General features: G+C 37.3%; 1 protein-coding gene across 1 annotated transcript; it reads left to right on the top strand.

Annotated features, from left to right (window-relative positions):
* Nucleotides 1-9,389: 9,389 nt before the first annotated feature.
* LOC105983743 (uncharacterized protein C14orf53 homolog) lies at nucleotides 9,390-21,871 on the top strand. The gene is made up of 6 exons (XM_013013754.1): nucleotides 9,390-9,436; nucleotides 9,538-9,690; nucleotides 11,753-11,849; nucleotides 15,149-15,208; nucleotides 15,905-16,046; nucleotides 21,789-21,871. Exons 1-6 carry the CDS (start codon nucleotides 9,390-9,392, stop codon nucleotides 21,869-21,871), a joined length of 582 nt encoding a protein of 193 aa, XP_012869208.1.
* The last annotated feature ends 2,611 nt before the right edge of the window (nucleotides 21,872-24,482 follow it).

The raw sequence follows: 24,482 nt of genomic DNA, 5'->3' as shown, positions 1-24,482 counted from the left end.
TAGAAACAGCAATGAGACCTCCTATCTATGAAAAGCCCAGGACCAGATGGATTTACAGCGGAATTCTACAAGGCCTTCAAAGCAGAACTCACACCAATATTCCTCCAACTCTTCAATGAAATTGAAAGAGAAAATTCACTACCCAACTCTTTCTATGAAGCCATCATAACCCTCATCCCAGTACCAGGCAGGGACTCATCAAAGAAAGAACTACAGACCTATATCTTTGATGAACATCGATGCAAAACTTGTCAACAAAATTTTGGCCAATTGACTTCAACAATTCATCCAAAAAAAAATCATACACCACGATCAAACAGGATTCATTTCAGGGATGCAATTCTGGTTCAACATATGCAAGAGCAAGGATAAGAACCACATGGTTATCTCAATAGATGCAGAAAAAGCATTTGACAAGATTCAACACCCCTTTATCATGAAGGCTCTGCAAAAATTAGGAATCCAGGGAATATTCTTCAAGATAATAAAGGTTGTATATGACAAACCTACAGCCAGCATTATACTTAATGGTGAAAAACTAAAGCCATTTCCTCTAAACTCAGGAACGAGACAAGGATGTCAATTCTCTCCACTTCTCTTCAATTTAGTATTAAAATGCCTAATTACAGCAATAAGACAGGATGCAAACATAAAGGGGATCCAAATAAGGAAAGATGAAGTAAAACTCTCCCTCTTTGCAGATGACATGATCTTGTATTTAAAGAATTCCACGGACTCCACTCCCAAATTACTCAAGCTGAATCAAAACTTGGGCAAAGTAGCAGGGTATAAAATTAACCCTCAAAAATCAATGGCTTAGCCGGGCGCTGGTGGCTCACGCCTGTAATCCTAGCTACTCAGGAGGCTGAGATCTGAGGATCGTGGTTCAAAGCCAGCCGGGGCAGGAGAGACTGTGAGACTCCTATCTCCAATAAACCACCAGAAAACCGGAAGTGGCGCTGTAGCTCAAGTAGTAGAGCGCTCGCCTTGAGCTGAAGAGCTGAGGGACAGGGCCCAGGCCCAGAGTTCAAGCCCCACGACTGACAAAAAAAAAAAATCAATGGCTTTTCTGTATGCCAACAATGAGAAGAGCGCAGCTGAAATCAGGAAAGCAACTCCATTTGTAATAGCCCCACAAAAAAAAATAAAATACCTAGGAATTAGCCGAAGAAGTGAAGAACATCTATGATGAAAACTTTAAAAACCTGAGAAAGGAAATCAAAACAGAACTTAGAAAGTGGAAAAACCTCCCATTCTCCTGAACTGGAAGGATCAACATCGTGAAAATGGCAATATGTCCCAAGGCTACCTGCAGATTCAATGCAATACCTATCAATATTCCAACCTCATTCTTCAAGGAAATAGAAGAGGCAATCCAAAAATTCATATGGAATAATAAAAGACCCTGAATAGCAAAAATGATCCTTAACAGAAAGAACAGTGCTGGAGGAATATCAGTACCAAATTTCAAACTCTACTAAAAAGCCATAGTAATCAAAACAGCTTGGTACTGGCACAAGAACAGACATGAGGACTGATGGAATAGAACTGAAAACCCAGAAATGAACCTACAGACCTACAGCCACCTAACCTTTGATAAGGGAGCTAAAAAAAAAATAGAATAAGAAATACAGCCTCTTCAGTAAATGGTGCTAGCAAAAGTGGTTAATCACTTGTAAAAAACTAAAGCTAGATCCTTATATATCACCCTGCACCAGAATCAACTCCAAATGGATCAAAGACCTTGGAATCAAAGCAGACACCCTGAAAACATTACAGGATGGAATAGGAGAAACCCTAGGTCTCCTTGGCACAGGCCAAAATTTTCTTAATAGAAACCCAGAAACACAACAAATCAAAGAAAAGTTGGACAAATGGGATTGCATGGAGTTGCAGAGCTTCTGCATGGCAAAGGACATAGCTAGCAAGATCAATAGAAAGCCCAGATTGGGAGAAGATCTTCACTAACCACATAATGGACAAGGGTTTAATATCTAAAATATACCTGGAACTCAAAAAATTAAATCCCCCAACAACAAATCCTTAAAGAAACAACTGCCCAAAAAATAAGTGGACTAAAGAGAAACTTCTTTGAAGAGGAAATAAGAATGGCCAATAGATACATAAAGAAATGCTCAACCTCTCTAGCCATAAAAGAAATGCAAATCAAAACAACATTGAGATATCACCTCACCCCAGTCAGAATGTGGACAGAAGGGAACCCTACTGTTGGTGGGAGTGTAAACTTGTTCAACCACTTTGGAAAGTAGTATGGGAGTTCCTCAAAAAAGCTCCCTTATGACCCAGCAATCCCACTTTTGGGCATTTACCCAAATGATCACAAACAAGACCATAGTAAAGCTGCCAGCACAACAATGTTTACTGAAGCATTATTTACCATAGTTAAGATATAGAACCAACCCAGATGCCCCTCAGTAGATGAATGGATCAAGAAAATGTGGTATATATACATAATGGAATTCTATGCCTCCATCAGAAACAATGACATTGCCCCATTTGTTAGAAAACGGAAAGACTTGGATAAAATTATATTAAGTAAAGTAAGCCAGGCCCAAAGAAACATAGGTCCCATGGTTTCCCTTATTTGCAATAACTAGTATATATCTGAGACAAGCAGAAAAGCTCAGATAAGATGATGTTAAGTGAAATGAATCCCAAGATAAGGACACAGTGTTTTTTTTTCTTTCTTGCAATTGTTTCTAATGTATTTATAAGGTACCACATGATTTTTTTGTTGTTGCTTTGTATGTCCCTTCCTCACAGTGTAACCCGTTTTCACTGTATTTGATGTTGGTATAATTTGGGGAGGGGAAGGGAAAAAATAAATTGTTTAAATAGGGATACAGGTTGACCCACTGCAATGAGATGTACAAGATGCTAAGTCGAAAAACAAACTTTACAATTTAGGTGTGGAGGGGAATGTACTTGTGGAGATGGGAGGGAAGGGATGGTAGGGGAAAAACAAAGGAGGAAGCAACATGCTTGGTAAGAAATGTATTCATTACCTTGTTCATGTAATTGTAACCCCTGTGTACAGTATTTTCACAATAAAAAACATTAAAAAAAAGGAGTTGCAGTCAACAAGATGGTCATAACAAACAGCATAGGGAGATGAGAAAAAGTCAACAAATTTGTTATTATGATTTTGTCAGTATTTTCTCTTATTTTAGTTATTGGAATTCTTATAGTCTTTTCAATGGTTAAACTCAGCGGGACCTCCATCTATTATATCCTGGATCCAAAAGAGACACCAAGACACCCAGTTAAAGGAGCTAGAAACTTTATTACCACCATGCAGGAACCACTTCCTACCACAGGGAAAGTAGGAGAACGGCCTTGAGCTCAGGGTAGGATGGTTTTTTTATATGGGTAGGTTACATAGAGTTACATAGGTGAGCTATGCAAGGCAGGTTTGGCACATTTTCATTGATTACAGTTATATGACCTTTAAATTCATTTGTTCTTTATGGCAAATATCATATGTAATAATTTGCAATAGGACACTGATAGTGGGACCACTCAGTGGTGGTCTTCAATTGGTGGGCTTAAGGCCCTGTTACTGAGGCAAGCAAGCAACATTACAGAAGCAAAACGTAGCAAACATGTAGCCTTGAGTCACAGGAGCATAGGCAAAACATAATCTTGACTTGGTCATCAGCATGACAAATAATATCAACACTATTGACACTATTACAGAAATTATTCTTACTATAAGTTCCTGACTAATACAGCAATTCAGTGCAGCTGGTAATAAGCCTGAACATTGTCAGTAGCCTTCTGCAAAGCTGCCAGCTTGGTAAACTTGAGAGAGAGATGTTCTTTTGCTTTTTAACAAGGATGGAAAAGAGGCTAAAGCTGACCAGTAGTCAGCCTTTGCTTGGGTTTTTCTTTATGAAGAGGTTTGGCTCTTTATCAATAATTTTGTTCTGTTTTCTGATTTCACATTTTTTGGGGGGAGGGGGGGGTTCGGTCGTGGGGCCTGAACTCTGGGCCTGGGTGCTGTCCCTCAGCTCTTCAGCTCAAGGCTAGCGCTGTACCACTTGAGCCACAGCGCCACCTCCGGCTTTTTTCTTTTTGCTTATGGGGTGCTGAGGAATCGAACCCAGGGTCTCATGCATGCAAGGCAAGCGCTCTACCACTGTGCTACCTTCCCAGCCCCGCCCCCCCCATTTCACATTTTTGTTCTCATGGATATCCTTCTTTTCCAAAGATAAAGGGGTTCAGGGGAGAGAGTAAATTTCCAATAGCAGCAGGAACTGAGGCCGGACAATAGGAGGAACTTTCTGCCAGTAAATAGCAACTCAGTTATTACAATCATGGGTCACAAAGGACCAGAAAGTCCTCACATTTCCTCCATGAGAAGTTCTCTAAGTTTGTTGCTATAGCTTGACTAGAGAGGATAGAAAAGTCCCCCCCCCACACACACACTTAATATGAAAATAATTGTGTCTATTCTTGGAGACCTGGCTTAATTACACTAACCTGACTTTTTGCTGGCAAAACTAACTCTAAAATGGTATTGCTCTGAGACTTCTAATTATAGAGCAATCACACCTTTTCTTAACAGATATCTAAACCAAATGCTATAATGTTGGATGAGGTTATTGTGAATGACTTGTTATTAGACCTATTTTGAGGTACCACATGAATTTCAGTGAATACTGTATTATGCAGTGACAGGAAGCAACAAAACAGTTTACCCCAGAACAAAATACAAATTGCTACTATAGTTTGAGCAGCAATGAACCTCTACAAGTATTTTGTAAGAAATAGGTTCCCTGACCATTATTCCTTGTTCTTCAACCCCGAAACTCCTCAGTCTCAACTCCCATATGCTTTCCACTCTCTTAGCCACCCCAATCTTCTTCCCTTGTACATCTTCAATTCAATGATTGGCCTTTTGATGATACCATCATTCATTCTCTCAGCCCCCTTAGTCCTTTGAACTTTTGCTTATCCCTTCTGCCAAGTTTCAACCTAGAGTCAACCGACCATCTGTTCTCTCAACTATAGCTTCTAGTTTGCCAACTACAGCTAAGGAAAATTGTGCAACTGCTGATTCATAGCATGACAAATCTTCAATTTCCAAACTCACCTGACCCTTAGCACTATATGGCGCTCCTTTCATTCTTGCCTGGTTGATTTTCTTTCCTACTACTCAGGTGCAATTCAAAAGCTCAAGTTAGCACTCTCCTGGGGTTTTCTACCATACCTGTTCAGTCAACAAATAATCTAACTTCCTGGGTTTTCAGGAACATGTAGTGTTGGACTTTCCTCCCTTCTACTTCTAATGGTCATCTGTATCTCCGCAGTCCCTTCTCTCTCTGTCCCAGCTAATGTTGTACATCAACCACCCCTTCTCAATGCTATTGATTTTTATTTCTTTAGGGTTTTTCATTTTTACAAACCCACTACAACATCTCAATATATTATTTGAAGGCAAAAATTGTCCTTAGAAATCATATTCTGAGTAGTAGACAGACATTAGAATGTTTCTTTTTTTTAATTTTTGTGTTGGTCCTAGGGCTTGAATTCAGGGACTGGGTATTGTCCCTGAGCTTCTTTTGCTCAAGCCGAGTGCTATATCACTTGAGCCAGAGTTCTACTTCCAGCTTCAGTAAGTTTACTGGGGAAAAAAAAGTCTAATGGACTTTCCTGATCAGGCTGGCTTCAAACTATGATCTTCAGATCTCAGCCTTCTTAGTAGTTAAGATTTTAGGTGTGAGCCACCGGCATCCTGCTGGATATTAGAATGTTAAGACGTAAACAATTCATGATTGGCCATAGAAAAGATCACATGGAAATAGGAAATGTCCTCCTTTTGGAATCACTAACAATCAAGGACAGAGAGGAAAGTGAGTTGGGATGCTGCCTGCCCATTAAATGTTTTAAAATTCTATCATAGTTCTGCCAGCCAAATGTCACAATATGAAATTTAAATAGGCTATGTTTCAATGATCAATGTCACTTTTGTCCTCTACTACTTGATACCATATGCTGTTAGTAATATTAGTCTGCCAAGTGGCTACCTTTAACTATGAGGAGTTTGTTCACTTATGTTCAACCTAAATTTCTGGTGAATATTCTAAGGGAAACCAAAGTAAATTTGGTTGATCTGTTATAGTTTTTCTAATTTAATGCCATATTATGCTAGTTATCATTTTCAAGTGACACATACATGATTTGGCAAAAGCTAGAAGCTAACTTGCTGTAGAGGATACATAGGAGAGGTTATGAACCTTATCTAACCTAGGGCAGGTACAGATTTTATAGGACTCTGATTACCTATAATTAATTCCCCAAAGGAATACAAAGCATAAGTATAGAATGAATTTCAGGGCCCTTGAAAGAGGCCTTTGAAAATGAGGGCTCTAGCCAGGCATTGGTAGCTCATGCCTATAATCCTAGATACTCAGGAAGCTGAGATATGAGGATCTTAGTTCAAAGCCAGCCTAGACAGAAAAGTCCCCATGAGACTCTTATCTACAACTAACCACTCAAAAACTGGGAGTAGAGCTGTGGTTCAAGTGGTAGAGTACTAGCCTTGAGCACAGAGGCTCAGGGATAGTACCTAGGCCCTGAGTTTAAGCCCCTAACTGAAAAAAAAATTAGAGAGACAGAGACAGAGAGACAGAGACAGAGAGAGAATGCAAGAAAGCAAGCAAGCAAGGAAGGAAGAAAGAAAATGAGGGCTCTAAAGCTTAGCTTCATTTAAATCACCTCTGTAAAATCTGACCACTTAATTGAGAGCATTAAATAAACATAAAGAAACTCACTAAACGTCAATAGCAGTCATAGTATGTTTACTTTTTTGTTGTTGTTGGTTGTGGGGCTTGAACTCTGGACTTGGGCACTGTCCCTGCACTCTTCAGCTCAAGGCAAGCACACTACCACTTGAGCCATAGCACCACTTCTGGTTTTCTAGTGGTTTATTAGAGATAAGAGTCTCACAGACTTTCCTGCCCAGGCTGGCTTTGAACCGTGATCCTCAGATCTCAGCCTCCAGAGTAGCTAGGATTATAGGTGTGAGCCACTGGTGCCCTGCTTTATGTTTACATTTTATACGTGTCTGTGTGTGTGTGTATGCATGTTTGTGTGTGTACCTGTCCTGGGGCTTGAACTCAGGACCTGTGTGCTGTTCCTTTTTTTTTTTTTTAACTCAAGGCTAGAACTCTGCCACTTAAGCTATAGCTCCATTTTCTGCTTTTTGGTGGTTAATTGGGGGTAAGAGTTTCTTAGACTTTCCTGCCCAGGCTAGCTTCCAATGGAGATCCTCAGATCTCAGCCTCCTGAGGAGCTAGGATTACCTTATCAGCCCAATAGTACCATTCTTTATCTTTCTCTTAATATTTTTACAGAAGTGGAAACCAAGGCTCAGAGAATTTAGAAACTTGTTCACAGGTATCACTCTGCTTACAGTGAAGCTGAGATCCAAACCAAGTTCTGACTAACTTAATCTTGTGTTTTTCACTATAATGCTTCAATTTGGGGTTTCCTCAAAGATAAATATTTTATTTTGGAGAACATGTTAAGAAAATGGCTGGACATTATGTCAATATTTGAAATGGGCTTTCTTTTCAGTAATAGAGTTTGAACTCAGATCTTTGCTCCTGTTAGATAGGTGTTGTGCTTCTCCAGCCCCTTTTTGCATTGGTTATTTTTGAGATGTTTTTCCTTTTTTGCCTCTTCTGGCTTATTTCCCAATTTTCCTATTTGTTTTCCACCATAGCTAGGATGATAAACACAACATTATGCACAGCTTTTTCTGTAGAGATGGAGTCTATGAACTGGCTGGTATGGAATTGTGATCTGATCCTTCTAATATCTGCCTCTAGAGAAGTAGTTGGATTTGAAAGTATGAACACCAATTGCTGGCTTGAAATTGACATCTCAATTTCCACTTATGAATTCCCCTAAACTTATTGCCTACATTTATATTTAAACGACACCAATGGAAACAAGAAATATTTTAGTTTTTGTTGTTTTTTTTCTTTTTGTCTTGCTCATTTATTTATTTTTGGGAGGGTAAAGAGGGCATAGAAATGGAGGGATGAAGGGTAAACAAATGCAGCAGTGGTATTCAATAGATACTAATGAAAATGAACTAGACAACCTGGGGCAAAGATGGGAGGGAAAAACAGGGAAAGAGTGAAGGAAAGGAAAGGATGACATTATCCAAAAAGAAATGTATTGAACACCTGACTTATGAAACTGTAACTTCTCCATATATCACTTTTATAACAATAATAAAATTTAAATGTCAAGACCCCCCACAAATATTTATTTCTCTGGATTATCTTTCACTTCAGATTGATGAAAATAGAAGATCTTACAGTTCAGAAGACATGTGGTAAACTAAAAAGAAAAAAAGGACAATGGATGTAAAATCACAAACTGGAAGTGAATGTGGAATTATAGCCTTCCAGAAGGCTGGTTACGGAAGGACACAGTGACAATATGCTCTTTTACAAATTAAAAGGTCTTGTTGCATATCAAATATTCTCTTATGTTGATATTATGACAAATCAAGTTTTTTGATTGTGCCAGTCCTGGGGCTTGTACTCAGGGCCTAGCTAACTGTCCCTGAGCTTTTGTGCTTGACTAGGACTCTACTATTTGAGCCACAGCTCCATTTCCAGCTTTTTAGTGATTAACTGGAGATAAGAGTTTCATGGTCTTGCCTGCCCAAGCTGACTTGAAACCATGGTCCTCAGATCTCAGCCTTCTGAATAGCTAGGATTATAGGCATGAGCCACTGGAACCTGGCTGCATGAAGTTCAATAAAGCAAGTTTTAAAGATTAGAAAATAATTACAATGGCTCATATATTACATTACTAGATTACATTCCTACCCTTTTGTCAGTTTTGTCTCCATTATTTTAAAATGTCTTTTAGAAGCACCTTTTCTTCCTTCTAAAGCTCCAAAAAATATGTGTTGTGTCTTTTTATCTTTTCCTCACTCAGAATCTAGCACTTTGAACAGATAGGCATTCCACAGAGGTTTGTTGCCATGGTGTTGATGAGTTATTTTTGATAGGTTACCATTTTCTAACACAATAGGAATTCCGCTATGTAGACATGTTGCCATTCTATCTTATTCATTCAATGATACCAGAATAAGACTTGGCATTTGGTTAAAGCTAAGACAAGATGGAGTTAAGATCAAATACAGTTAAGTATTTTCAGTCCTCAAGTTGCTACTGGTGCTACTTAAAACACATGCTATTGTGACCTCAGCCTGTAGCTATAAGTCCAGTGCAAAAGGAGTTTCAACAGCAGCACAAAATGATGTCTTAACTAGAAGGGAAAAGAAGGCATATATTTTCAAGAAAGCTTCTTTATTGTTAGAGTAGAAGTTTCCCTTCAAGATGACAAGTGATCCAAATCTTTCAGGATCTTACTTGCTCTCAAACAGGTAAGTCTTTTGATGAAAGAAGCCAAATGGCAACCATCCAGGAGGGAAAGGAGGGTCTTTGTTAACACAAGCTAAAGACAGATATTATGGTGTCTGCACAGAAATTCTAAAACAGATGACACCTACTTGAAGGAACTGAATGAAGACTTAAAGCTAAGGAAGCAGGAACTGCTAGAGATGCTAAAACCCCTAGAAGATAAGAACAACCTTTTACTCCAGAAATTATTGTCTAACTTGGAGGAAAAACAAAGAAGGTAAGGATATCCTATTCAAAAATCACAGAGACAGAAAAGAATGGTTAATAGTTAAATGGTTAATCCAGTGGTTATTTATACTATTTGTGCTTGAATTTGATTTTCTTTCTCTTTTTAAGTTTAGGACACTCAGCTAAAGAATTCATAACCACAAAATGAGGTTGAAGACAATCTTTTATTTTTTTAGTAAAATTAAATATGACCCCCAACTCTCATCTCATGAAGATTGTTACTCTACCTCCTAGGGTGCCCACCTGAGAAATAGGTAAACTTCTTTAATAGTTTTGACCTATCAAGTTCACACTAATAGCTTACAATTCATGCTTATACAATCACTTTAGGATAAATGACTCAGCTCTTTCTATACCAAGCAGTGATCATAGAGAGCCTCTGTGAACATGCGAGGCAACTGAGGTCTAACCTTGCTTCCAGAACAGTGATTCTTGGGACCCATTAACTCAAATTTCTATTTCCTTTTTGGTCTGAGAAAAATCACATTTCAATTATCTACGTTCTATACCTGTTATAAGAATCTCACTGGGCGCTGGTGGCTCATGCCTATAATCCTAGCTACTCAAGAGGCTGAGATTTGAGGATTGTGGTTCAAAGCCAGCAGGGACAAGAAAGTCCATGAGACTCTTATCTCCAATAAACCACCAGAAAACCAGAAGTGGCACTGTGGCTCAAGTGGCAGAGCACTGGCCTTGAGCTGAAGAGCTGAGGGATAGCGCCTAGGCCCAGAATTCAAACCTTACAACCGACCAAAAAAGAAAAAGAAGAATCTCAAGGAACTCAGACTTTTAAAGAACAAAAGTTAAACAAAAATGCATGATCAACGTTTTGCTGCTTACATGCCAGCCAACAGAGACTTCTAGTAAAACAGGAGAAGGAGGTTTGACTTTCTGCTTAAACATGGTGGCAGGGATGGGGAAAGGACAAGGAAAAGAAATATAAATCCATGAATAGGTCCAAACTATTAAAATAATATTCTCTCTCACAGTCAAAGCTTTGATACTAATGCATATTCTCCAATGGCTTGCATTCTTTGGGGCTACCAAGGATGTAAGTAGTTTCTCCAACAAGGTCAAATACCTGAAGACATTTGGAAACTGAAGGGGATAGCAGGAGGTAGACAGAGATAAGGCAGGAATGAGTTGTCAGGTATAACTCTGAGATTCATCATAAAAACAGACTTTTCAGAACCCTTCTTTACAGGGACAGAAGGACTCTTTCCTCCAAAAAGTCAAATGCCAAAACATTCTTTTGAGGGAGATGGAACCAAATCTTATTGGCTGTGGAAAATATGTTTCAGCATTAAAGAACTCAGAACTTACTACTGAGTACATGACTAAGAAAAATGACAAAATAGAAATTATATCATTCTAGTTATAGGGACTTACTATGTCAAAATGAAATGGGGAGACTGGGTCTAGCTGGGGCCATCTTGGCCACATGGTGGATAGGGAATTGGGTTTAATTGGAGCCATCTTGTCTTCATGGTGGAGGAAAGTGAAGTCCTACCCCCCAGGTGGTGGGTATGCCTGAATTCCTAGAGGCAGGGGCAGAGACTTGGATGATAGGTTACTGGACCTGTCAGTCCTGTGTCTTGAACTTGGGAGAGTCTTGAGTTTCCTGTGATTCTGCACCCTGACACTATTTAGGGGCAGACCAGCTCAGGCCTTGTGTTCTCCTGGCTCTTTTCCAGTTACCATGACATCTCACTTCAGCTCTTTATTGGGGTTGATCTGGTTTGTTGGTATTGTTTCTCTGCTCTTTCTTTTCTCTGCTGCTCTCATGACTAAGTTTTCGGACAGTGTATTTGAGGGGCTTGTAGGTCTTTGTGACAAGTCTGCCTACAGTGGCCAGCTCTCCAATAAAGACTCCCAATTTGACCTCTCAAAATGTGCCTTCTTGGTTTCTCATGACTGAGATTTACCTTACAACAAAAGAACTTCCATAATTTCCAATATTTCAATACTAACCTAACTTCTATAGCAGAGTACTTCATGGCTTCCTTATAGGAAGCATGTATGATTTATGATGTAGATATCTCTTCTTCTAGTCTGCAGATCATGAGGCAGATCATGACAGGGAAGGGATGCGATGAATCCTCAGTCATGGAGCTCATTAAGGAGGCAGAGGAGATGAAACAGAACCTGGTAAGATGTTTGTGGCTTCACCAGGGAACAGCTTTCTGAACAGACTCAATTCTACTGCTGCTGTCAGATATGGGGGTGGGGGCGGGGGGAGAAGAGTGCTCATCTCTAGCATCTAGTGCACCACTACTCATATTCCTTCCATCTAGAAAATACATGGTGAAGCAAAGGGAGTCAGATGGAATGGAAAATACAGACTGGCAAGATTATTTTTTGACTTTTTCTAGAGGCTAATGAATATAAACATATTAAACATTCATATTTTTAAATAGGGAATACCTATAAAAGATCTAAGTCCCAGAGAAATTGTTTTATGATAACATCTTGTGTTAAAAGCTAATTTCTATTGATATTATCTCATAGCCACCACAAAGTTATTCCTTGAAATAATATTTCTTTAACCATCATTATCATCAAACTCATCATTCATGTTCCCGGATTCCCTGCCTTCCTGTGTAGTTTGCTATGTCCCTGGACCCCTTTCCCATCATTAACTTAGTAATTTCTTCCAGTATTACTTTAATGGCTGGACAAACACATGTCTCTGTTTGTTTGGTTTCTCCCCCTCCAATAGGAAAGGAAAAACAAGATGCTTCGGAAGGAAATGGAGATGCTATGGAACAAGGTGTGTCTCTAAGGATCTCTTGAAAGTATTGTTGCAGATAATAATGGAAAGAACTTCCAATTCCTCTGGTCCCATATCCTCATTTATTTTCATCTTCATACTTCCACTCATATTTCATTCTAATCCATTCTTTGTATAGCAAAGTATTCATTTTTAAACAATAAAAATATAACATTCTTCTGATAACTGATATATGGATAAGGAGTATGACTCAAATGTTAGAATGCCTGGCTAACAAATACAAGGCCTTAAATTCAAACCCCAGAATCATCAAAAGCACAGATAATCAGAACAAAAACACAACATTCTTATTGCGGCATAATCTGGCTTCTCTATGGTTTCTCAAAATGGCAAGTTTTTTCCTATTTCTAAACTTGGATTTACTTCCTGTCTATAATGTTATTTTTATTGTTCTTGCTTTATACTTTGTGTGTACGGATGTGTGTGTGTGTGTGTGTGTGCATGTGCGCACGCTGGGCTGACTTTGAACCACAATCCTCAGACCTCTGCCTTCTGAATAACTAGGATTATAGGCATGAGCCATCAGCCCTCAGCCGTTTGGTTCATTCTTATCCTTCAAGTCTCAGGTGAAATACCCCTTCAGAGAAGCCCTCCTTGTTTGTACTATGTAAAATACAGTACCCTCCCCCACTTTGTACTACCTACCTCTGTGCAGGTCTTTCATGGCACTTTATGATATAAACTTGTAATTTTATTATGTTATTTTTATTACTCATTTCTTATCCTTTTTCTCCCTTTTTGGGTATAACTTTTTCCAGTACCTTGACTGCTTTGTCTGAATTGCTAACACCCATCACAATACTTGGAACACAGTAGACAATAACTGAGTAAGCTGAATGAATAAACAAACGAATACCTAACTGAATACCCCCATGCTTTTATAACAATCAGAGAACTGTTTAAGATAACAATAGTATGGCCTTTTGCAGAAACAAGGAGAAGAAAGTCCTTGAGGGACCAGTCCTTGGAATCTGAGTGCTTTTTTATACTATGCATCTAGAATAGCGAATTGTGTCCTGTGATATAAACATTTTGGTGGTATGATGTCTGACTGCTTTTTTTCATCTCATTTTTTCACAAATAATCAGGACACCTGAAAGCTCTGTATCTTATACTAAAATCTGCTCCTAGTTCTCAGCACCAGCCATAAGACAATCCAATGATTGTCAGAAGATTTACATCCCATGTTCTTAAGTCTTTGTGATAGGAAATGTGCCAGCACAATTCCTCTATAAAAATCCAACTTCACCAGAGTTCTAAAAATACTTTTTATAAGAGATATCCATACACATTAGCTTGTGATCAACTTTCCTAAGGAAGAACTGGAGAAAAATAACATACCTAGTGGCTAAGAAAACAGACTTCAGAATCAGAAAGATCTGATTCTATCTCTAGCTTGGTATGTTCCTAGCTGTGTGACAATAAACAAATAGCTTAACCTCAGTTTTCTCATCTATAAAATGGAAATAAAAAAGTGGTCAAAGAGTTATATGGACTAAAGAAGTATCAAAAAGCAATAAGGTAGTTTAAGTAATATAGTGAAGTAGCTTAGTGTAGTGATTGCCATTTTAATTCAGTTTGATTAACAGCTTTTGTAATTGTAAGGTAAACTTATTGGACAAAATGGAAGAGCTTATTACATTCTGAATTCCCTTTGGTAGGTAGGACAACTTCCATTTTGGGCCTCAAGAAGTTGCTGACACTGGCAAGATGATTATGCTGGTTTTCCACTTTCTCCCCATTCTCACGAAAAGTTTTGCCCAAATGTCCATCCACAGACATTCGAGACAGAAGAGGTTCATGATCAACAAAACGCAGCACAGATAAAACCTAAGGCAGATCTGCAGGACAGAAAGGCAAGTAGACTACATGTACTTAGAATTTTATGATTGTTGATGTCACACCACTGGAAATAACCTAATGATATTTTGCTAGTAAGATAATTAGGACCAGGGCTTAGGGTATACTGAATTTATGGTTGGCCAAGACATTGCACTTTTTTCTAGGACCTTCTATTCCTTTAGCTCTTTCCCTTCATCACAGGTTCCCACATTCCCCTCAGTTATGCAACCCAAAAGTGAACTGGAGATATCAGTTGCAGAGCAACTGAAAGAGAAAAAGAAGGTAGTACAATCAATCATTCTGAACAGTAGTAGCCTTTGGAGATAATAAGGTAGTAGGAATCTTCCTAAGTTATGGTGTGCCCCCAAACCAAAGTAGATTTTTATAAGCAGTATGGTACTCCCAAAGTAACTGAATCAGAGTGGTATCACAAAGTTTCTGGGAACTCACAGTACAAATTGTGTTATGTATCACAAAGTGAGAAAAATTATGCCAGCATTGACAACTCCACAATAGCTATGGGATGTCAGAACATTTGTTCATTTGCCTTGGAAAATTTATTTGAAGGTGTCACATTTGCATCTCATCTTCCCATTACCAATTCTTTCACAGAAAATGATCTATCAATTATCCTTTAGCTTTTAAAGAGTGGATTATACAAAGGAAGCAATTACAGAGGCTTGTATGGTTGAAATCAACTTAATAGAGAATCTATGACACCATAATTTTGCTATAAGGTAATTGTAGCATATTGAGAAAACTGATTTTTTTATTTTGATTTACTTTGTCACCCAGAGGCTCTTTCTTCCACCAGGAAAAGCAACAGAGGAAGATGGAATGGGTCAGGTACCAGGAACAAGCCAACATCTTTCAGGTACTAGGATTTTCCAAGGCTAAACATGGGATGCATTTCATTCATACAATATAAAGGCTTTAGCTTCATATGTTAAGCCCTGTTCCCTTATCATGGGTTACCAATTGTCCTGCTTTAAAAAAAATGATAGTCAAAGGGGGAGAGAGTAAAGGATAGGGTGGTAGTAGGTGGGACATGTGATCTGAGTACATTTTATATATACATGAAAAGAAAATGAAACCAACTAAAAACTGCCCCAAAAGGGGTGGTGGTGGAAAGGGGTTAAAAGTAATATAAGTATAAATTTGATCAAAGTCCATTATATACATATATGTTTGGAAATATCACAATGAACCCCTTTTGCACAATTTATCAAGAAATAGCAAAAAAGATATTGCTGAGATAAAGATGTCTAGAGGCACATCGTACATTTTTTATTCGACCAATATAAAATTTTATAAACCACAAAAAGAAATGCATCATGAGGAGATGCTAGAGTGACCTATCTATATTTTACATCAAGTAACTTGGAATAAATACCATTTCTTCCTTTTCTTGATTTTTTTTTCCATGTGACATAAAGGGAAAATAACAACTGTTCAATTTTAAAAGACTGGGGACATTATTTTTAAATTTCTGGATAAAGAACATTTAGGTAACCGTGGATTTAGGGAGGCCAACATTATATGAGGAATTTTGAAAAATATCCTCTTTTAGAATGACTTTCATGGCAAAGTGATTGAGCTGAGAATCGAAGCCTTGAAGAACTACCAGAAGGCCAATGACCTGAAATTATCACTGTACTTACAGCAGAATTTTGAGCCAAAGCAAGCATTTTTAAATCTTCCGAGGTCCCAAGGTAGGAAAAATAACATAGGTTCACAGTCTGAGGTTTTATTTTGTTCATTAACATTAGAGATTTCATTACTTATAATGTGAGCATCATAAAGCCTAGCCCACAATAAGTTATATTTAGTAGTATAATAATACATATTTTCACTATCATCATTATTAATATCACTCAGAAGCTCTTCTACCAAGGTAAGGATTCTCTCTGGTGAAATTAAAATGTCCTTTGTAAAGATGAAGTAGTATATATAAATACTAACACAGATGACACTCAGAAAGTATTAGCTTCTTTCTCACCTTTTCCCCTTTCCTAGAAGTTATAGTTGTTTGTTCTCCTGAATCTTATTGAAATAGACTCCTTTGCTTCAGGGCTGAAGTCCAAGGAAATAGACATTAGATGATGGTTTTGAGTTTCAGATGTTCCTCTGGGAAATCCAGTGATTTCCCTTAGACTTTATGGTATCATCACAGGAAATCACATAGTGTTCCATTAAAAATATAATAAAGTAATGGACTGAGAATCAGGGAAAAGATTCTTAAATGTTCATGTATCTATGGATCTAAACTCTGCTTGAAAAGGGACATGCATGGGAAATTATAGCCAAGGGTGTCAATGACCTATGAGTGTCAGTATGTATGTTTCTACTCCAAAAATGGCTTGAATGACTTGGAACACTCACACACAGTATGGGAGATTAAATAGTTGAGAAAGTCAATGGAAAGGGAAAATAAATTGAAACTAGGTAATATACATGATAATACTCTGGTTGGTAGAGGTAGGCTATACATTTCATTCTGAATTTCCAGTAAAAGGAAACATAGATTTGCAGTGTACACAAGGTAGTGATGATTGCTCTAGAGAAACAAGCTCTTCCTGGTACTAAAACCTAAGCAAAATTTCTCCTCTAGGACTTCATAGTAATTGTAGGACTATGTGATGATAAAAGTATTTCCATCAATGCTATTAAAAACAAATTCAGAATCTAAATATTCTAGTCTTTTTCTTATCTGTTCCTTGGCACCATATAATGACACAGTATTAATTTGACAAAACAAAATTAAAGAGATAGACTAACTAAGATACTTTGTTCCAGATACATAGTATTATGCCTTAATGAACAGGTACAATTTAGAAAATCTAGAAAACCATCTACTTATCCTTTAGTCAGAGTTCCATACATATTTTTCTTTCAACTTATGTTTTGAGAAGGATTAGACATCAGGAAGTTGGATATAACTTGGAATGCAACCAGAGGTAGTATAAAGTTCTTAGGTTACAAATTTAAATGATAGAATATAGTCTCATTCAAAGTTAGCCCAAGGTTATATCTAGAGATTCAGAGAATAAAGATTCAAAAGTTTTATTTACTCAAGATTTCAGGCAAGCTCAGATTAATATATAACCAAAGTTTCCATTCAATTTGAATTCCTCAACAGATTTGCCATCAGCAGAATACTGAATCACTTGGAGTTGGGACAACACATATATCAACACACTCCCCTCCCTTCTCTCCTTTTATGCTCCTGGAGAATTAAGTGATAGGGTGCTACACTGTCACAAATTAATGTAGCTACAGGCATGAATGACCCATTTGTCTTATGTTTTATTGAGTGTGCACATTCATTGAGCTAGTTATCTTTTGGAACATACATATTAAAAATCTTTGGATTTGTTTAAGCTCAAATGGGTCCAAAATCTAACAGAGCCCTAGCGTTTGATTATTGAAAATAAGACATATGTTAAATGGAAGAATTTTGAGATTTATCTTTTTTTTCTCTTTCTTTTTGTCAATCATGGGGCTTGAACTCTGGATCTGGGTGCTATCCCTGAGCTCTTCAGCTCAAGGCAAGCACTGTACCACTTGAGTCACAGTGCCATTTCTGGTTTTCTGGTGGTTTATTGAAGAGTCTCATGGACTTTCCTGCCCGTGCTGGCTTTGAACTGTGATCCTCAGATCTCAGCCTCCTGAGTAGCAAGGATTACAGTTGTGAGCCACAAGCACCTGGCTGAGATTTATCTTTTTTGGAGATAAGCATCAACAGTGATATAGAAAGTATTGAAGGGTACTCAGTTTCCTAACTTTATCATCTGGCTTCTTGTTTAATATCTCCTGTTTAAATTGACTTTTCTCATAATGTATTTCTTAAAAGTAAAATGTATGCTATTGAATAAAGAACCAATATTTTCCCAGAATATAAGTAAACTAAATAAAAAATGGATGAAATCAAAATTTTACAATTCTTATGAGATGCTCAAGTCTGAACTTTCTTTTATCGCTGTTGAAATGTAAGATTAACAAGACAAAGGTGGACTGGAGGCAAGGCTTAAGTGATAAAATACCTGCTCCAAGCTCATGTTTAAGCCCCAGTAGCATGAAAACCAAACAAGACATAGGTAATTAAAAAAACAAAATAAACATTGACTTTCTCCATGGATACCATCAAGTTTTAAAGCACTTAAAAAGGGAGTGATTTCTTTTTAGGTTTTATAGTACTTAATACTGTGTTCAAGGACATCCTAAATCTATCCCTGTTTCCTAAAATTCTTTCATGACCAAATTTTGAGAAGTTGCAATTTCATTGGAAAAGCACTGGATTTAGAGTCAGATAGATACATGATTACTCTGAAATCTAGTGGTGAACATGATTTGGTTCATTTGGTTTCAGGTTTTTCTTATTATAACATAAAATATTATAGAGAATGCTGAAAATTTCTCTGAGTGACCTCTTAAAAGGACCCTATGGGATAGGAATCATAGAATAAAAAATAAACTCAGGAAAGATTTCTGACTCCATTGTCAAAGCTTAGCTTATAGATTGTCCAATAAAATGGCAGCGATAAAGTGTGATGTTTTTATGCTTCTTCCATTACTAAAAACTATGATTTGAACGAAAACTTGTTTTAAGTATCATCCCAATGAAGAGTCATATTCCCTAAGTAACCTTCGATAAGAGAGAAAACATGGTTACAAATTAATTGAATGATTTGTGATTTTTCATTGAGTCCAGTAGGTGGCACCAACCACATCCATGCTCCAAATTCAGCACAAATAGTGGTAATTTAGGAACCCTCAAATGGTATGAAAGATTGGTTATTACCCTTAGGACAAAATGTGCCATACTTACATACAAAATAAAAAAAATCACAATTTACTGCTATTTTGTGCACCACGATGCATTACAGATCCTTCATTAAATCACATTAAAGTCTACTGCATGATTCTTATTATTCTACTCTCTGAATTGTAGTTCTTTTCATTAAAAAGGTTTTTAAAATTTTTATTTTAAGTTTTTTATTGTCATGGTGATCTACAGAGGGGTTACAGTTACATAAGTAAGTTCGTTCCTTGTCAAACTTGTTACCCATTTCCTCATTTTTCTCCTACTTTCCACTAAAGCTGGTGGAAAAAGAAGTCACTGCCCCTTTCTCTACAGTTCTTGTCTAATACTATTTTTCTCTACCACCAATAAACGAGGTGATTAGGAGACTGACGTTAAAAGAGCCGGACAATTCCAAGGTTAAGTACTTAATAGTGTTTCTGTGTTCCTTTTCTTCTAGCTTCAAAAGAATTGTTGTATAAACCTGTCTTAAAGAAAGAGTGAAATGTCAGTTAGTAAACAACTAACAGCAAGCCAGGGTACATGCCCTTCTGTTCTAGACCATTTTCTAGTAAAGAGAGGTTTTGCTCCAGGGCTCTTTGCCAAAAATCTCTCCTCTCTGTCCAGTGCCAAAAATCTCTCCTCCCTGTCCAGTGTGCTGATTCGCTGAGATGAAGTAGTGTGATTTATTTGGTTGGCAAATATTAGTGCCTTTGTTATACTTACACAATCCCTACTCAAAATTTCCTTGAGACTAGAATGTAGCGCTTTTTTTTCTTGTTTACAACTTGGATATAAACACCCAAGTTTTCCCCTTTTGTTCTCTTCAGAGACAGGTCATGTTTGGAGGATTTACTTTCCCAACCACTGTAAAATTATAATTTCATCTAGGATGAATGGGAGTCTTCCCTGACTTTTTCAGCATCAAGAGAGCAATTTGTGGCCCTTGACAGCCACCTATCTTAAAGAACAGAGGCAGTAAGCAATTTCTAAATTCAGCTGAATTACACTCATCATACCTGCTGTTGTTTAAAGAGATTTATCTTCAGTGAGAATATAGCTTGAAATAAAATATTTGATTGTGACAACCCTACTGTTTTCTTACCCACTCTCAACTCAATATTTCCATAAGCTATTTGAAGAGAAATGGAAAGTTCTCTTTTGTGAAGAAACTGAAGGTTAGATGTGGACATTGTGCTACATTCAGACAAAAGCCCAGTGAGATGGGAAATTAACACTCTTGAGACTTTACTTACTCCATAACCTTCTGTTCAGAAAGCAAGTCACTCTTCTTACCTTTAAGCTTTACTTCTTTTTAATATTCGTTTCTCTTATGGCTGAAATATACTTCAGCAGGTGTGGCTGAAGGGAAAATAGTAGTGTTGAGTTAAAATGCTGAAAAGCAGGGGAGGAAAATCACAAAAAGCTCAAATCTGGGTACTTGATAAGTAGTATTGCTCTCAATTATAGGCATTTTTAAGCTTTGAGACAATCTGAACCTTTTCCATATGGAAGATTTATGGTATCAGTAGGTAATGAAGCTAATTTCCAAGCTAGGTTAACATTTTGCTTCCCATAAACACTTGCAAAAGTCTAGGGATAGACAAGAATAAAATCCACTTCCACTGAAATTAAAATTTGAAGATTAAATAATCAAACTTCCCCTCATTAATGAGTGACAAGAGATTCAACTTGCTTGTATCACACACTTAGAAGAGGAACAGTATAGGGTTGTCATATTTATAAGTGTACTTACTTTTAGGGCCCCAAGGTAGGAAAGACTCATTACTGGACCTATGTAGCAACCATTGTTTGCCCTCTTTCTCCCTCTAATGCCTCTCCCCTCAGTATGAACCTTAATTCCTTTTGCTCCTTTTTCTCTTCCCTCACTGCACCTTTATCTTTTGTTCTCACATGTATGGAATTTGTCTGTGTTATCTGAATATGTGTAAATGTGTACATGATTTATTATTCTTTTTCATTTAAATGTTTTAGAACATTTTGTAGACTGTCAATATTGTTTTAACTAGCATATAATCTTCAAATGATTTTTCTTTCTATGGGACATGAGCTTTCAACAGATGAAGTTATTTTTTAAAGCAACAATTAGTAATTTCATATTAATGCTAATATCAGTCAGTGCTAAATATTTGAAAACAGTGTGATGTTAATAGCCTTGTTGTGTATTGTTTTTGGTAATCTCAAAGTTAGTGTTTTCTTTCAAAAGCGGCTTTTATTTTTCAAATGTTTTCCACTAGGTACTATGGGTAACACAAACAAGGGCAGAGCAACTACTGAAAAAAATGAACCCAATGTGGTAAGAACAACTTATTTAAAAAAAAAAAACAAAAACAAAAAACCACCATATTAATTAATTCCTTCAGTTTTAGTGATGGAACCCAGGGTCTTAAGCATACTAGGAAAGCATTCTGCCACTGAGCTGCAGCACTCCCGACTATGCTGCAATGCATTTGTTAACATGAATTCTAATGTATTATTTTTAAGCTATTTTAAAAATGAGTATTAGGACATGCAACGTTTCACCTTTTTCTTTTTCACTTTCTTTTTTCTCCCATTTTAGAGAATTATGGGATCAAAGACCTACATAGAACAACAAGAAGCTACAGAAACTCAGTCTGATGATGTAGGAGAGAGGCTCTTTATTCTGAGGTCACTGCCAGAAGAAGCTCTGAAGGATTAGAAAGCTCTCATTCAATTTGCTTTGGACTGATTTAAAGACAAAGCACAGTCATTTGTGTTAATTAAAATCTCCCAAACCTTTGTTTTCAGTGCTGTTTTTCCTCTCTCCTACCACCAATCTGGGTAGAAACATTAAATGTGTGGCCTTAGGCATATCAGGAATTTAGTCAATGGTAAACAGCTTCTGATTATTTTGATCACTTTTGGATCTGACGATTTAAATCACATTGTATATAGTTAAATCCACAGAAAAGAGTTCTCTTTCTTGGATTTAACCTTAAGAAGATATAGTGCTGGCAGATAAGCATTAGATAAAAAAAGAAAAAATTATATTCCCTAGACTGCTCTTACTTTCCTACCAACCACAACCACATTCAATTGCTCTACTTATTCTCTTTATTTATTGAAATGTGTGTGTGTGTATGTGTGTGTGTGTGTGTACATGCATCAGTACTTAAGGACTTTTTCCTCTTGCTTGGCTTTCTTGCTCATGGCTACCACTTGAGCCATGACTCAAGCCTGACATTTTGATATTGTTTTTGGAGATGGAATATCAAGACTTAAAAAAAAAATCTGGGCTGGCTTTGAGCCTATTCATTAGATCTCAGTCACCTGAGTAGTTAAGACTACAGGTATAATCACTAGCACCTGCTATTCCTTGACTATCTCCCACCCCTCTGTTTTAGTTCAAGTCCTCTTTCTTACCACTGCTTTATAATTAGTTCTCCTGCTTCTAGGACCTCTAATCCATCTTTCATGGTACCACTAAAGCTATCTTTTCTAAAAGAGAAATGAGGTCATGTCACTTCCCTACTGGTTTCTCACTGACTTTACTCCTTCATAGGCCATAAATGGTCTGCCCCCTGCCTTCCTTCCAGCTTATCCTTCACTTTTCCCCTCAAATCATACATTCTACATTCTATGGAACAATTTACAGTTCCCAACATACGGTGAGAGCCATTATCCCCATACCCAAAGCTGAAAGACTCTTCTTAAGATCATCCTTAAAGACTAAGTTTGGTATTTTTTTCTATCCCAGTGATTCTCAATCCTCAGTGTATGTTAGCATTCTTTGTGGATTTTTGAAAGATAGCATTTCACTGTGCCATCCGACCTGATTTACATTATGATCTCTCTGTATAAGGAAAAAATATCTGTAATCTGAAAAACAAAAGATTCCTTGGAAATTTTAATGTGTAGTCGGGTTTGAGAATCATTGTTCTCAGTTGTCTTCTATCATAGCACTAGTATATTGCCATTACTTTTACTCAGCTGTCTTTTTCACCAGGTGGTGAGCTCTTTAATGCACATGACAATGTCTTGTTCATTTCATTTTTACCAGCTAACACAGTGTCTAAGAAATAACAGCTCAGTTAAATGATACTGTAAAAAGGCCACAGAGAGTTAATTGCCAAGTATCAGGTCTCTTGATGCTCATCTTGTGGATTATTTGTAGTTACTAAGATCTTCAGATCTTTTCATTTACTGTGATTAGCTTGGCAGTTCTTTCCTATCCCATGTCAAAGAACATTCCATAGCGCATATGTATCCGTTACAGTTTGGAGAAAATGTCCTAGGCAGGCTCATTTGTTGAAAAAAAACAACTTGGGTCTCTAGCTGGTGGTAGTAGCTTGGTTATGAAGCTAGAGGAAAGAGATCACAGGGGGTATGCCTTTGAAGGTTATGCCTGGTCTCTGTTCCCTCGCTGCTTCTTGTTCATGAGAAAACAAAAAGTCTCCCCTGTCACACTTCCATGTCCATGTTCTGCCTAAGTACAGGGACCCAAGCAACTACACTGAACATTTCAAACTGTGATCCAACATAATTCTCTTTTAAGTTGTTCTCTGAGGTATTTTGTCACAGCTATACAAAACTAAATAGAAATCCTTTTCTAGTAATAGGCAAAGCCAATCTTTCCCAACCCCCAAGGTCAGTTTGTCTTTAAGCACATATTTTAAAGGCTTTAAAATTTTTTTAGTATGTACAACTTTTAAAAAAGGTGATGTACAGGGGGCTTATTGTTTTTCAATTATTATTGCTGTTTATGCACACAGGGTTTGAACTTAGGGTTTCATGCTTGTCGAACTGACTGAAGCTCTACCACTTTAGCTATGCCTCTCGCCTGGGTTTTTGCTGGTTCTCTTTGAGATGACTTTTCTAGAAGAAGTCATAGAATTCTGGTATTTGAAAGGAATTTTAGATAAGTATAAAGTTCCTTCACTTTACAGAAAAAAAGAAATTGTGGAGTTCAGATACACTGAAAAGATGTCCAAAGTTCCACAGCTAGTTCAAGCCAGAACTGGTTACCAGAGCGTAGATATTATGACTAACAGCTCATATTCCAGTCTAACTTGTATTTTTCCCCTGATGACAACAAAACTAAGACGCTAAAGCCTAAAGATGATTAGTTTCATGTTCTGCTGACTAAGTCAGTTGAGTATGTAATCTACATTGTTTCAAGATATACTTACATGGTCCCTGAGAGACTTTGGCTGTCCTGAAATTTTCCAAATCAACTGAATTAAGACATCAATAAGAACAAAAGAAAAAAAAATAAAACAATTTCTACCTTGAATTAGTCATTAACTGAGGAACATGGATAACCCATTTAAAGACTTGATTAAAAGCACAGTGACTGAATGTATTT

The sequence above is a fragment of the Dipodomys ordii genome, unplaced genomic scaffold, assembly GCF_000151885.1.
Source record: "Dipodomys ordii isolate 6190 unplaced genomic scaffold, Dord_2.0 Scaffold2, whole genome shotgun sequence".
Classification (NCBI taxonomy): domain Eukaryota; kingdom Metazoa; phylum Chordata; class Mammalia; order Rodentia; family Heteromyidae; genus Dipodomys; species Dipodomys ordii.
The sequence above is the reverse complement of the archived record's forward strand: the minus strand, read 5'-3'. Positions and strand labels throughout refer to the sequence as shown.